At 45.8% G+C, this 15,803-nt stretch overlaps 1 protein-coding gene across 1 annotated transcript; it reads left to right on the top strand.

Annotated features, from left to right (window-relative positions):
- Positions 1-694: 694 nt before the first annotated feature.
- On the top strand, positions 695-13,007 carry PRKAG1 (protein kinase AMP-activated non-catalytic subunit gamma 1; the record flags this gene model as incomplete). The annotated part of the gene is made up of 12 exons (XM_084256531.1): positions 695-744; positions 4,831-4,879; positions 10,596-10,705; positions 10,905-10,986; positions 11,086-11,144; positions 11,284-11,329; positions 11,430-11,484; positions 11,815-11,941; positions 12,049-12,214; positions 12,375-12,412; positions 12,654-12,800; positions 12,900-13,007. The coding sequence occupies exons 1-12, from the start codon at positions 736-738 to the stop codon at positions 13,005-13,007; spliced, it is 996 nt and encodes a 331-aa protein (XP_084112657.1). The 5' UTR covers positions 695-735.
- Between the last annotated feature and the right edge of the window lie 2,796 nt (positions 13,008-15,803).

Here is a 15,803-nt window from a genome sequence, read left to right as displayed (position 1 = left end):
AGTACCCCGCCTGTATAATTGCATCAGAATTCCCTCCTCCCCTACCCCCCCCACCCCCGTGTTTGTATTTTGGGTTGGTTTACACTTGCACATACTCAATTTTCAGTTTTTCCCCTTTACAGTCCTCTACTCCTCACCTCCAGGACCCTTCCCCCTTTTTAAAAAATAAATCGCTGACAAGTGTGAATCCCGTGAAGACTTTATTTTGTGTTGTGTGTATCCTGTACAGCAAGGTTGGTCCTTCGTAACAGCGGATGAAATGATTACCTTTTTTAAAGCGCCCTCTCTCCCTCCGCCCTCAGCGCCCCCGTCCTTGGCATGTTTTGTATCAGCGATCATTCTGAACTGTACATAATTTATGTTGCAAGAGGCAAAGGGCAAGTTTTGGATTTTGCTTCTTCCAAGTTTGTTTTTAAACGACAAATAAAAAAAGAACATTTTAAATACAAGCGGCTCCGTCCCGTCACCCTCCTCCCGCCACCTTCGCCGCCGGCCGGACGCGTGAGATCCGGGAGGACCCGTCGCGGGGTCTTGGGGGGGGGGGCGGGGGCGGCCCAGCCCGGGCGGGGGGGGCGGGGGGCGGGGCGGGGCCTTCCGCCCTCGGCTTGCGTCCGTGCCGGCGCAGGCGGAAGTGGCGTCGCGGCGCCGGGCGTGGGGCGGGGCCTCCGCGCCCCTCCCCCACCGCGCCGCCAGCGAGCCGCCGAAAGCGGGCGAACTCCGCCAGGGCCTCTCGTAATGGAGACGGTGAGGAGCGCGGGAGGGCGGCGGGGGGCGCTGTGGAGCCTGCGACACCCCCCAGTCCCCGTTAGAAGGCCGGGGCCGCCGCCGGTAACCAGCAGACGAGCACCCCGAGCCGCGACCCTGCCCCTCCGCCTTCGGCGGGGCGCCCCTCCGGGAGCTGGGCCGCGCCGGCGCGCGCCTTCCGCCCGCGCTCCTCGGGCCGCGACCCCCGCCGCCTCCGCGCAGCCCGCGCGCTCCTGGCGGCTTCCGGCCTCCGGGCGGCTCAGCGCCTCAGGCCCCAGAGGTTTGCCTGAGAGTAGGGGTGTGACCCGGCTTTCCTGGGCGAGGGCGGGGTCCGAGGGCGCCCCGCTTGCGGGAGCGCCCGGCCCCGGGAGTGGGACCCTGCAGTTCCCGGCAGAAGGAGCAGTTGAAAGACCACTTAGGCGGCATCGAGGGCCAGTGAGGTCCCGTTTCCTTAATAAAACAAGTGGGGTTTGCCTGAAGGTGGGAAGCTTTCCGTTTTAGAGGCTGCTGTGTCTCTGGAGAAGTTTAGGTCATGCCCTGCCCCGCGATTCTGAGAAGGAATGTTGGCCATAGCTCATTCTTGGCAGGCAGGCATTGGCCATTGTAGCTGGTCACCACCCTCTCAGAGAGATGCTGCAGGTTGCCTGCTGCATCCCCACCACTAGGATCCTTTTTCTAATACTCTAAAACCTCTCCCATTCACTTCCTTCTCCAGCAACCCTAACTGTGCATCCGCTGGCGGACAGAGTGACTCTGCCCATCTTGGTTAACATCTGCGACTGTAGTTGTGAAGGGCTGTAGCTTCACCTTTCTTTGGATGGGTTACATGCCCAGAGTAACTCCTTTACCATCCCCTTTCTCTGCCTGCAGAGAGTTCATGCCCCTGAGTTAATAAAGGAAACAGACCAAAGTGTCAAGTGACTTGCAATTATTCACTCAGACAAGGGAGTCAGTTCTTACAGGTTAAGAGAATGTTGAGCAAGAATAAAAGGTGTGATTTCATTAAATTTAAAATAATATAAGTATTTACTTGTAAATGTGTTGTGGTTTACAAAGAATTTTCAAATTTAGCCGTCATGTTTTATGTACCGGATTAGGTTCTTGGAATGGAAATTGCTTTAAAAAGAGGAGAAAATGCTCAGCATGACTAAAGTGAGAGTAGGGGCAAGTCAGTGACTGCTGTCATTTAAAGTAGACAGTAATAAATGCTATTGAGATGCAAACAAAGGATTGTGGAACACGGGCCAGGGAGAAACCATCACAGGTTGAAAGAAGAGAGTGAGCAAGGGGATAGAGATGTGGGTATGGAGAAATTCACTGAGGGTGAATCAGTGGTTTGAGAGCACTGGAGCTTTGGATTTTGGTCACCGTGGGAGAAAAGACTGGAAAAATAGGCTGAGAGCAGGGTGAGGTTATTACATACCATGCAAAGTTTGAACTTTGTTTTGTAATGAGGGATGATTTATAAGGAAGGCAGTGAATAGCTTAGGGAATGTTCTTAACAGCTTTCTGTAAATGAATGGAGCTACTTCAGGAAGTAGTGAGTTCCTGGTTGCTGGAGATGAAACCTGAACTGCTTGGTGTGAGAACTTGGTGACCACATCAAAGATAAATTGAGGGGGCCTCCCAGGTGGCGCAGCGGTTGAGCGCTGGGTTGCTGCAGCCTCTGCAGCATCAGGTTCGCTCCCCGGCTGCTCCCCGGCCACCGGAGGAGGGTCCCACATGGCGCGCAGACCTCTCCTGCCGCCCGCTGCTCTCCTCAGCGGGGAACTTCGGACCTTCTGCCTGTTCTGCTCCCTGCTCTGGCTCTGGTGGGTTCTCTCACCCTCCCGCGCTTCTGACTGTACCCAATGCTTGTATGAATGAATAAATAAATCTTAAAAAAAAAAAAAAGATAAATTGAGGCCATGGCTTAGGGCAGAGAAACTGATTTAAAGAACGTTGCAGAAATGAGAGGTGAAAGCTAAGTTTTCGCCGAGATGAAGTTGAGACATCCCTCACAGATCAGATTAGCTGATAGATGTTAAGGACAAGTTTAGGTGATGCCCTCCTCTGTAGTTTGAACCAGACATGTTGGCATAACTCATTCTTGGTACCTGGGAACACAGAAATGCAAAAACAGAACAAAGGTGGGGAACCATGGAAGAAGAAAGGGTGGGAGGACATGCACTATTTTGTTTTGTGTTGAATCATTTGCGGAGTCTCTCTGACTCTGGTTGTTGAGCAATGAGAAACAGGATCAGGAGGCACAGCAGACCTCTCCTGTCTTGCCTTCTGCTTCTCTTAGCAGTGTAAGTCCATCTTTTTTTTCCTCCCAAAAAAAAGAAAGAAATGTGGATCAGGAGTTTGGAAGGAATTGTGAGTCTATGTGTCACATCTAGCCATGTCTCTAATAATATTTTAGACTTATGTAATATAGTGGTACTTTCTTCAGTCCCCTGTGTTACTAGAAATAGAGAGGGACAGTCATGATTATCCCACCCCACTGTGGAGAAATGGGTAGAAATACAAAGTCACATTTTCAATTGTGTCTGACTCTTTAATTTATCTGTATCTCAAGCTGTACAACTCTTCTTTTCACTCTGTAACTGAGTCTTAGGTGTCTTTGTTCATATTAGAGTACATTATTATCATTATCCATTAGAAAGATTAAAAAATTGAGAAATATATTGAAAACTCCATGCTCAGTGTTATGAGTGATATATATAAAGAAGTATAAGATAGTTCCAGGCTTCCAGGAATTTACCATCTGTTTGGTTAGATAAACAAAATAACTGTTGCACAGCACAGTGTGTATCTTTTGGAGGGTATTGTTTCTGTATCTTTGCAGAGATGTCTGTGAGACACTCCTGCATCATTATGACTGAACAGCCCTGTCTCCCACTTGTAAGTGTCTAGGCTGTTGTTCCCATAGCCTTGCCAAATTACGAGGCCCAGATGATAGTCTTATGCAACCCAGAGAGAAGAGGAAGATTATTCCTCCCTCTTCCCCCTGTCCCCATCCTGGCCTGTTAGGGGAGAAAATTTAGGATTGTCCTGCCAGCTTAACCCTGTATACCAGCCACCCTCCACCGTTCAGGCTAAGGCCTTCAGCTTCTTATTCCTACAGAAGCTATGGGGGTGAAGCATGACTTTAAGTTAGTTTTGGGATATTACCCAGAGCAAGTGGATCCCAAACTGTAAATTCCAGTGGGTGAAAATGATGATCCCTCCAGGTTTTCTAAATAACAATGAAATTTCCAAATGTTCCCACTTGAGGGAGCACAGAGATGATTCTGAAGGTTTCTCTGTACTCAAAGCGTTCTCTAATCTTAGGCTGTTGTGGGTAAGTAAACTTGGAAAACCAGTATCTTCTAGGCTTAGCAGCCAACTGAGGACCTGAACAACCTATTTTATGCTCCGCATCTACCCCTCGGTTATTCATGCATTGACTTTCTTTCTGACAGTCAGCTGCTGGATTCCTACCCAGGTGTGGTCCTCCCTCAATGTAAGGGACATGTCAATGATTCTAGTACCCACGACTATGCTTAGTGAGTGAGTGGGGGAAAGCAGTGTTGTTTCTCTGACTTCTATGTTTTTATAAAGTAGATCTGTAGGAATCTTGTGCTTTCTAATCTCAGCTTTTAAGACTGAATGTTTCAGTAGGCAGTGTAGTATAAAAGGACATGAGCTTTACAGTCACGCAGATTTATGTTCAAATCTCTCCTCCACCCCTACCAGCCATGTGACCTTGGGTAAGATGCTTAATATTTGTTGACTCTCAGTTTCCTAATCTGTGAAAAAAGGGTGAATAATTTATGTCAGGACTGTTAAGAAACTAAATTAGATAACATTTTGAAAGGGACTTAAAGTGCTTTAAAGAAAGACCTTAATTCGGCCCTCCCCTGATGGTGCAGCGGTTGAACGCGGGCTGCGAGGCTGCCCGCAGCCTCTGCAGTGCCGGTTCGTTCCCCAGCCGCAGGCGAGGGTCCCACAAAAAAAAAAAAAAAAAGAAAGAAAGAAAGAAAGAAAGACCTTAATTCAAGACTAGGCTAAAATGGACAGAACCTAGGATAGACTGAATCCTTGCTTTTCTTGTCTGTCCAGGTCACTTCTTCAGATAGCTCCCCAGCTCTAGAAAATGAGCATCCTCAAGGTAAGTTTCCTAAAGAAAGGAAATGGGTATGAAGTTAGTAGCCGGACCCTATCTTGTCTTCAACAGTGCTTTTGAGTCTCTCCTGGGGTCTCCCCAGGGAAAATCAAAGCCAAACCATACAAATCAGAAACAATAATTTGGCAAGATCACCTGGGAATAAATCTTGGGCAGAGTGGGGATGATTTATATCTTCACCTATCATACCACTTGAGGGAAAACTTCCATGGGCAGCTCTGGGCTGGCTGACCATGTTTTGAAAGTCTCTGGTTACTTTCTGAGTAACTCAGAAGTGGTGCCTCTAGGATTTTATCATCCTAACTAGCATTTAGTGAGCTCACTAAATCGTGTGTACTAAGTGTACATAAGAAATTATGGGGGGGGGGTGCGGGAAGAGAAAGGAATAGGGTCAAAATAAGGGGGGTGCAATTGTATGGGGAATATAACCAAAATGAAAATGCATACATTGTGCAAAAATGAAAAATGATGTAAGAATTATATAAAATAAACTATTTTTTAAATAAATAAAATGGAAGAAATGTCAGTTAAAAAAAAAAGAAAGAAAGAAATTATAGACAGGCCTTAAGAACCCTTAGGATAGGGGCCTCCCCGGTGGCGCAGTGGTTGAGCGCTGGGTTGCGAAGCTGCCCGCAGCTTCTGCGGCGCCGGTTCGATCCCCGGCTGCTTCCCAGCCACCGGAGGAGAGTCCCACATGGCGCGCAGACCTCTCCTGCCGTCCGCTGCTCCCCTAAGAACCCTTAGGATAAGTCTAGAAATAGAGGCATTAAACCCTAAAATCCAGGGTACAGGAGAAGGTATACTTGGTTAGGATGGAATAGCTTACCCAAGTCCATCTAGAGAGAACCAGAACTTACAGGCATCTCTGCTAAAAAAATATTTCCCAGGAACCCTCCTAGGTCTTTGTAGGACACATTTATATCATTAGGATATACACTTTCTCAGAGGGTTGATGTATAGGCTGAAATGCTAGGACATGTTATTAAGGGTCTGTGAGTTCTTCGCAAGAATTTTTAAATGTTCTGTTTTCATTTTGTCGGTATCCAAGAAAGTTAATGTAGTCATGTTTTGAATTATCTGGATGACCGTTCATGCTGTAGCATTGCCACGTAATATCAGTGCCTGTTTTATGTTTCTGAGTGCATATGCATTAGAACCAAGGCAGGGGTTAAAAACGCAGATTTTCTACATGGATCCATCAATGACATGGGCTGCATATGCCTGTGATGTCTGAGAGGAGACAGCAGCTAGGTTTGCCTAGTCAGTTGTTACTACTCAGGAATTTAAAATCTAGTTTCGTCAGATCTTCTGATATTTAAAGGAAACTTGGGAATTTAGATTTTTATATAAATCTCCATATTTTAAAATTTAACTCATTTGAATTATTTTTAAATACTGGGAAAGCCATTTCAAATATATTTATAGCACTAAATATATAAACATATAGGACTATATTTATAGGCCTAAAATGATAGTTTTTAACTGTTAATGTAGCATGACTTAAACTGGAATCAAAAAACAATTTCTTAGGAGTCTGTGAGTTTTCATTGTTTGAAAAACAATGCTGGGGGCTTTCCTGGTGGCGCAGCAGGTTGAGTACGGCGCTGTGAAGCTGTCCATAGCCTCTGCAGTGCGGGTTCAATTCTTGATCAGCCAGGGAGATTCCCACATGGCATGGCAGACCTCTCCTGTCCCGCCCACTGCTCCCCTCAGCAGTATATTTTGGTTATCTGCCTGATCTGCTCCCCACTTTGGTGAATCCTCTCACCCTCCCATGCCACTGGCCAGTACTCTAGCTCTTCTATAAAAATAAATAAATCTTAAAAAAAAAGAAAATAGAAACAATGCTGGGCTTCCAGTTAAAGGTGATGCACTGAATACACACATCTATTTTCATCCCTTCACAGAAAACTACTAAAACTACTATAAAGGAATTTAGGAAAAAAGTCACAAACCCACCAGAATAGGGAAAACAAGAGAAGAGACAATAGCAGTGAGTTTTTGGAAGCTGGAAAGCAAACAGAAGAGCGGTAAATGACTTGGCAGACCTGAGAAGACCAAATTACATACTAGCAGTAGGTAAAGCCAAGCAGCATTGATGGCCTAAGAAGCGGTCAGATCGCAAGACTCCCTGTTCCACTGAGAGCAGCTGGGCAACTTTGCTCCCAACTTGGCAAAAATGGCGGTGTTGGAAAGGCCTTAGAACTGTTTGAGGGCTGAAGTATGTACTAGAAACGGGAGTATGAAGCAAAACAAACTATACTAGATGCTGAGATCCCACTTCCCCCCATTCAGTTTCCAGAATGGTGACAGAGAAGACTTTACCCTCCAAGAGCAAATTGAATTTTCTCCAGAATGCCCTTAAGCAGAAAGCCTTGGTATTGGTGTCCCATCTAAATAACAGGCAATGAAGTTTACTTACATACTTAGAGGTTCTAATCAGCTTTAAAGATTGCACTGTTAAATATGTTTTGAATCCTCCTTAAACCATGGATTACCCGACATTTAAAGAAAATCTCTAACATGAAAAGAGTGGTCTAAACTGTACTCCCATACACACATATCCCCCCCCCACCCCCCAAAAAAAAGGGAAAAAAAGCAATGGAGAGGAAAAGTTAATGCATAGAGAACAAAACGTTTAAAATTAACATTATTTTAGGGCCTCCCTGGTGGCACAGGGGGTTGAGATGCAGTACTGCGAGGCTATCTGCAGCCACTGCAGCACGAGTTCAATCCCCGGCCAGCCAGGGAGCAACCCACATGGCGCAGCAGATCTCTCCTGACTCACCTGCTTCTCCCCTCAGCAGTGTATTTTGGTTGATCTGCCTGTTCTGTTCCCCACTCTGTCTCACCCCCCGCCCAATGCCTCTGGCCTGTGCCCCAGTTCTTGTATGAAAAAATAAATAAATCTTTAGAAAATAAAATAAAATTAACATTGTTTTATACTCAGAAGAACATATTTTCACCATGAAACAAGTAACACGTACAGGATACAATTTTTTAAAAAGAGAATTTTAGAAAAACAAAAAGGAGCTCTTAGAAATTGAAAATAGCGTAAACGTTTAAAAATAAGCAGAGAAAGTCTCCCAGAAAGTAGAATTAAAAATCAAAGAAATGGAAAATAGGACAGAAAAGACATTTTTAAAACAAAGACAAAGGAACAGTCTAGGAAATCCAGTATCTAAATAATAGGAATTACAGATAGAGGAAAATGACAATACAGAGGGAAGAAATAATCAAGGAAACAATTCAAGAACATTTCCTGAGGGGTATTAGTTTCCCTAGTGAAAAGACTCGTGATTATTTAGCACAGTGAATGAAACTGACCCAACCAAAGCACAATCATCAGATTTCAGAACACTGGAAACAGAAGACCCTAAGTCCCCAGAAAGAATAAACCAAGGATCAGAATTGACTTAGACCCTCAATAACACCCAAACTAAAAGACAGTGGAGCAATATTTTTAATACTCTGCAGAAAAATAAATTGCAACCTAGAATTTTATATCTAGCCAAATTATAAAGATAAAGGTAAAATAAAAAATACCTGCAGGCACAAGTTCTCAAAAAATTTCCTTTCCATGCACTGTTTCCTAAAAAGCTACTGGAAGCTTGTTTTGCTCCACCAAAACATGGGGGTTGGGGGAAAAAAAAAAAGATGAAAACATGGGCCACAGAATACAGGAGTGTCAGTATTGGAGGTGTGCATGGGCTTCCTGGGTAGTGACCAAAGAAAGCTGTCAGGGTGATAGCAGTGCTCACCAGCCAGACAGCCCAGATTCGAGCAGGTCAGAAGGCTCCAGAGAAGACTTTGGTAGTTTAAATTGGCAGGCTAATGCTTCTGAACTTCTTGAAAGGAGAGTTAAACAATTAAGAGTTTGGGGGTTGAATTAGTTATAAGTATTAATGCATAGAGAATTAAGCAAATAAAAAGATAAAATAATTATTAACCCTAGGAAGAAGTTGTGGAAGAAAGAAAAAAATGAGAATTTACTATTTGGTTTAGCTCTGAGCAATAAATACTTAGTCGAAATTAGTGAAATAATGATGTAACCACCATTGTAGTTGAACTTCTGGAAGAGTGTGGGTAGAGGTGGTGGGAGGTTCATGTTTGTGGAGTCCTGGTAGAAAGAGAACTAAAAACTCTAAGTACCAAATAATCAGTTAAAAGAGGACCCATCTTTGATTAGGAGTAGTACAAGGAGGTGGGTGCCAGGGATTGCAGTTTTTTAAAACAGTATTTGTAGAACTGTTTGACTTTAAACTGTGTAACTATATAACCTTGGTTATACTTGGGTAAAAAATTAAAAATAACTGATTAAAGAGCATGAACTTCAGAATCAAATAAATCTGTGTTTGAGTCTTTCTTGTCATACTGATGGTAGGTGACCTTGAGTAGTTTATTTATAACTACTTTCCACCAGTTTTCTCATATGAAAAATGTGGACAGTATTTACCATACAGATTTGTTGTAAGGATTAAATTATGTAATATTTTTAAATACACATAGTATGGGGCCTCCCTGGTGGCACAAGGGGTTAAGTCTCAGCATTATGCAGCTTTCGGCAGCCCCTGCAGCATGAGTTTGATCCCTGGCCAGTAGCTAACCCATATGATACAGTGGACCTCTCCTGTCTTGCCTGCTTCTCCCCTCAGCAGAGTATTTCAGTCAGTCTTCCTGTCCTGTTCCCCACTCTGTCTCTGGTGAGTCCTGTCACCTCCTGCACATCTGGCCTGTACCCCAGCTCTTGAATGCATAAATAAATAGATCTTTAAAAAAAAAAAAAGTACACATAGTGTGTAGTACATTCAGGCTATTATGGGGGAGGGGTGCTTTTCCAGTTTAGAGCAAGCAATTAAAATCAGAGGAATGGAAAAGTAACACATCCATGGTCTCCCATTTTTCTGGAGTATGTAGAATGGAGGCTTCCCTGATTGTCTAGGGGTTAAGTCTCAGCACCATCACCCCTTTGGCCTGAGTTCAATTCCTGGCCAGGCAGCTCATCCACATATGGTGCAGCAGACATCTCTTGTCGCCTGCTGCTCCCCACTTTGTCTCTGGTGAATCCTCTTACCCCTCCCCACCTCTGGCCTGCCCCCCAGTTCTTCTATGCAAAAATAAATAAATAAAAATAAATAAGATGTGCTTAAAAACATAGAGCATATAGAATGATTTCTGATTCACAAGGCCATCCCAAGATGGATTCTCAGGGTCATCTTGGCCAGGCTGATTAGCTCTAGGCTCCAGTCTAGTTTGATCTGAAATAGCCCAACTTGGACTATGACTCACATCTTTGGCTCTCAGAAGAATTTAAGAAACAACTACATCTTAATTGAGAAAAGAGAACAAGTGAAAATATAGTGACTGTATGAAAAGGAAAACTATAGTGAGAGGTAAGAAAACACTTAAGGCTAGAACAGGCTAATGAGGATGGTACAGGTTTTGTGTTAGCAGCCATCTTTGGCCTAAGGAGCCGATAGATATAGTCCCACCTGGAGATCAGGGTTGGAGGAAGTGATTTCTAAGGAGTTTATCCAGATTTTGTGGGGACAATAATAAAACCTTATTTTATTTATTGACCTTATTTTTAAAATTTGGCAACTATTTTGCAACTATTTCAGCAGCTCTCCAGCACTTTTGTGTTCTTTTGATTGTGAGTTGTTACATGGAAGGATGCTACTAACTATCCCACCCTATGCAGAGACCCCAGAGTCCAACAATAGCGTGTATACTTCCTTCATGAAGTCTCATCGCTGCTATGACCTGATACCCACAAGCTCCAAATTGGTCGTATTTGATACTTCTCTGCAGGTAGGTGACCGTCCTTTCCTTTCTCCCTCCTTGAGAGCCTGTGGTTCAAACCTCTCGTCATGTCTCTCTCACCAAGGGTAATATCCTTGTCCTTCTTTGGGGTTAGTCTTGTGTTTTCCCCAGAACACCCAATCCTGATATTTTGAAATCTCCCAACTGAATTTCCTTTGTGATTATTACTCTTGTTGGCTCTCTCTAGGTGAAGAAGGCTTTCTTTGCTTTAGTGACTAATGGAGTACGAGCTGCCCCTTTGTGGGACAGTAAGAAGCAAAGTTTCGTAGGTAAGCAAAAGTTTTTGGAACACCATATTATCAGCATCTTGTGCTGGTAGGGGAGGGAAGCTTTGAGCAGTGCTGAGGACTCTTTGTCTTGGCCTCTAGGCATGCTGACCATCACTGATTTCATCAATATCCTGCATCGCTACTATAAATCAGCCTTGGTAAGAAATGTTAGCCCAGTGACCAAAATGACTGCTCCTCTCCAAAGTTACCCTCTCACATCTCTCTTCCTTCAAGCAAGCCGCAAGGGTTAATGGAGGAGGGATAGCAACTCTTAAATTTTGTTGCTGCTTCTTCCAGGTACAGATCTATGAGTTAGAAGAACACAAGATAGAAACCTGGAGAGGTGCGTTGAGAATTGGGGCTAGGAATGGATAAAGGGATGGAGAATTCCTGGGAAACCGTTTTCAACACTTGTAGTTTATGAGCCTCCCTTTTCTCTTCAGAGGTGTATCTACAGGACTCCTTTAAACCGCTTGTCTGCATTTCTCCTAATGCCAGGTGAGTTCTAGCTACCCATTTTTCTAGAAGGGGAAGAGACTTATCAGCATAACTAAAGCTGTAAACACCAAAAGATCCAGGGGCAGAAGAGAGAAAATTCTCTTCTCAAACACACACACACACCCCCTCTCTCTTTCTCTCTTGTGCGCTCGCTCTCTTTCTCTCACTCTCTCTCACACACGCACACACACACATTGTTTAGTTCTGTTCGGACCTCTGCCCCCTTCCTTCAACCACCAGTTTTCCCTGTTTCTAAACATACTCTAAAGAGCTGTTTAACCACCCTTAGCCCCAGCACTATGGAACTTACTGCCCCCCACCTTCCCACAGCTTATTTGATGCTGTCTCTTCGTTAATTCGAAACAAGATCCACAGGCTGCCAGTTATTGACCCGGAATCAGGCAACACTTTGTATATCCTCACCCATAAGCGCATTCTCAAGTTCCTCAAATTATTTGTAAGTGTTCTTTTCCCCAGTTTTTACTTCTTTTATTCTGGATTGGAGGGATATTCAGGAGTGGTTTGGGGGAACCTTAAAAATCAAGCTGTTGGCTCTTTCCTCAGATCACTGAGTTCCCCAAGCCAGAATTCATGTCTAAGTCTCTGCAAGAGCTACAGATTGGCACCTATGCCAATATTGCTATGGTCCGCACTACCACCCCAGTCTATGTGGCTTTGGGCATCTTTGTACAGCACCGGGTTTCAGCCCTGCCAGTGGTAGATGAGAAAGGTGAGACATTGGGCAAGAGAGGGAGGTCTCCAAGGAGATTGGGGGGGGTGGTTTGGGAAAATCTGTCCCCTCAGCTCAGCCTGGAGGGTGATTCTGTGGAAGGAGGGGAGGGATCCTTGGATGCCAGATCCTCCTCGCTGAGCTGCCTCTGTCCCCCTAGGGCGTGTGGTGGACATCTACTCCAAGTTTGATGTTATCGTGAGTGATCCTGGAGGGGCGGGGAGGTAGGGAAAGGGGCGGGGTGTTGCGTGTGAAGAGGGAAGAGAGTCTTTGAAAACTTGCAGGTTTTCAAGTCCTATTTGAAAAAGAATTGAATGAGCTGATTGTGGCTTGTGGGCTTGGCTAATAACTACCCTGAATGCCTCTGGGGAGGCTGGGAGGGCTTGGGGCTTGGGGCCCAGCTTCCTACGTCCCTGCAAGCATCCTCCTCCCGCCCCAGAACCTGGCTGCAGAGAAGACCTACAACAACCTGGACGTGTCTGTGACCAGGGCCCTGCAGCATCGCTCGCATTACTTCGAGGGCGTCCTCAAGTGCTACCTGCATGAGACCCTGGAGACCATAATCAACAGGCTGGTGGAAGCAGAGGTAGGGGGACCAGCCTACAGAGTGGGGTTTGGCAGGGATGGTAGGAGCAGCTGAGATTGGCACTAAACATCCTCTTTCTCCCTTGTTGCTCCGTGCCAGGTGCACCGGCTTGTAGTGGTGGATGAGAATGATGTGGTCAAGGGCATTGTATCGCTGTCTGATATCCTGCAGGCCCTGGTGCTCACAGGAGGAGAGAAGAAGCCCTGAGGGGGGGGACGGGCCAGGTAGCGCTGAGGGAGATCCCCACTCACTGCCTGCCCACAGCTCCGGGAACCACAGATGAAACCTTGAGAGAATTGTGACTCCATGCTCTGCACGGGCGCCACCTCGCCTCTTGTCTGCGGCTGGGGAAAGAGTGGGGAGGAAAGAGAGTGGATTCTCAGCTGTTCTTATCCTCACACACAGGGGAACAAACTGTGGCGCCTCGCCCACCCTAGCCCCTGTCCTCTTAGACATCGCCCCCTTTCTGGGTAAATGATGGACTCTTTCCCCCTCAGGCAAATCTGATCTCTAAGAGATCCCCAGACCTCACCCAGCCAGTCCCTCTCTCTCTGCCCTTGACTCTGCCCTGAGATAATATAGCACAACAAAAGTCTTTAAAAGATATTTTTATTCATTCTGTTTCATGCTGTATGGAGGAGGCTGAGTCCACTTAGAGACATTTCTTCCCATAATGGGAAGTGGGGAGGGTTGTAGGGAGGAGGGCCTTGGGTTCCTGTGCCGTAGGCATTTGAGGGGAGACTTGGGTGAGGTGGAGGAGGACCGAGTGGTTAGCTGAAGTTATTGCTTTTTATGGTAAACCTAATTAAAATGACAGGAACCTCTTCATGGTATTGCGGTGTTTGTTTTTTGTAGTTGATAGACACTGCTGCTCTCACCTTTCCTGCTTCGTATGGCTTCTTCAGCAGCAACAGCAATAAGAATAGGACACACATCTACACACACGAAGCTGTGAGCACCAGTCTCAGTGTTTTATGTATATTCATTTAATATTAAACACTGACTGCTATTAATAATGATTAATGTTTAAGTCATTTAATCTTCAGAACAAGGGTAGATATTCCAGTTTTATAGATTTACTTTTAAATTCAGGCACAGAGACTGATTAGCCCAAGATCACACAGCTAATGTAAAGTAGAGCTTGGATTGGAACCCAAACAGTTTGGCTGACTCCACAGCTCATGCTCCTTTATCACACTAAACTTACTGCTTTTCTAACACTCATTGATGAAATGTTTCTTATTCTGTTCCTTGCAATTCTTATTACCTCACTTTGCCCTCTGCCTGTAGCACAGCTGGGACTCCAGAAAAATGCCGTGAAGTATTAGTTCTCCAAAGAGTAGACAGATTGAAGAGCTCCTTCAGGCAGACCTGCCATCATCCCCTCCTCTTAAAGGAGATTGGACTCTGTTTTGCTAAGTTGGCACTGTCCTTGAACTTGCAGATTCCCGGCCTTTCTTCCAAGGGGAGAATGAGCTAGAGAGTGGGTGTGAAGGAGCAGCAAGACTATGGTCAGCCATCAGACCTTTTCCTGTGCTGACCATGTGGATCAAAATGGGATTCAGCACCCAACTCCATAGGACTGCTAGACTGTTGGGTATAAGCTGAATTCTGGGTAACGTCTCACCACTGCTTTGTAGGATATCATTTTCTCTCCAAGCAAGTGACTCCTTGCCCCTACCTGCACAACATGAGAGTCCTGAGGAACCTAGCCACACCATACTGATTCCCCCCAAGCAGGCTTCCTGATGGGATTTGGAAGGCACTCATCAGGGGTCAGCTTTCTGTAGGGCTTCTGGGTTTCAAAGAAGCCCCCGCTTCTGTGTTCACCTCTTCACAGCTCTCTCAGCACATTTCCAGACTTGCGGGAGGAGGTTTCCAAGTTATTGGCGCATGTTTATGTATGTGGGGGTGGGTGCATGGTGGAAAGGACAGATGTCTCCTTATGTCACATTCCATCCTGAAGGTGGGTTTGTACAGGGAGAAGGCAGGGACTTTAAAAAGCCTTAGGACTCTGGCAAGCCCTGGAGTGAAAGGAAGGACTTCAAGAGCTGTCAGTGCAGCTGGTAGGTGTGTGGCGGCGGGAGGTAAGTGGATGGGATAGGGAATGTTCGGGTTCTGACTATAGGTCTGTGTGTTAGGGGGCAGAGGGCCTGGGATTTGTTACTTTGGTTCTTAGTATGTCAGTCTCTACCCCACAACAACCTTCCTCTCTCCACCCCTTGTCCCCAAAGCATTGCCTTGCATGTTCTTTACTAGAAAACACATTGGGGTTTCTTGCTTCTCCCATTCCCCCTAACCAGCCTCAAGACTGAGGATGGGGCAGAAAGGGAAGACAAGGGACAAAATTAGGACCCTCATAGCTTTCTATTCTTACATATCCCTCTCGGGCAAATTATCCCTTCTTCCTCCAGAACCATTACCATACACTCTCCCCCCTCTCCTCACACCCCTCCCGCCCCTCCACTGGAGCTGCTGCCATGGTTGCCAGGCATGGTTGCTAAGTCTCTGCTTGGAAGGGTTGGCGTGGGCTGTGCTGCCACTAACATTACCATGGTGAATCAGGGGACACCTGGTATAGGCTTAGGAGGAAAGAATCATGTGGCTGTAAGCAACAACCTCCTAGGACAGAATGAGTCTGAAAGGTGAGCATCTTGAGCACCACTTGGGGTGGGGTGGGGGTGCTGAGTGACCCAGGCCTGTGGTAGTGGGGATGGAGAGCTCTGCAGACAAACAGGCGCTGCTTACTATTTCAGTTGCTAGGGGATTGATTTTGGCCAGGAAACACCATTCCTCGTCACCTCAGAAAGGTTGCAAGTATATAAGCACCCTAGTCTATCCTCTAAAAGGCTGAGCAGAACTATGTGGGCACACAAAAGCCAAGTCCTGGCTTCTGGAATGGGGAAGAGAACCTGCTGCTGGGAGAGGGCTCCATGCTTGCCCAAGGACAAACACCTGGAACGGTAGTTGTGGGGCAGCTTCTGTGGCCAAGACAGAGGGTTT

This window comes from Talpa europaea, assembly GCF_964194135.1.
Source record: "Talpa europaea genome assembly, chromosome: 15".
Lineage (NCBI taxonomy): Eukaryota > Metazoa > Chordata > Mammalia > Eulipotyphla > Talpidae > Talpa > Talpa europaea.
This window is presented reverse-complemented; position numbering and strand designations above follow the sequence as displayed.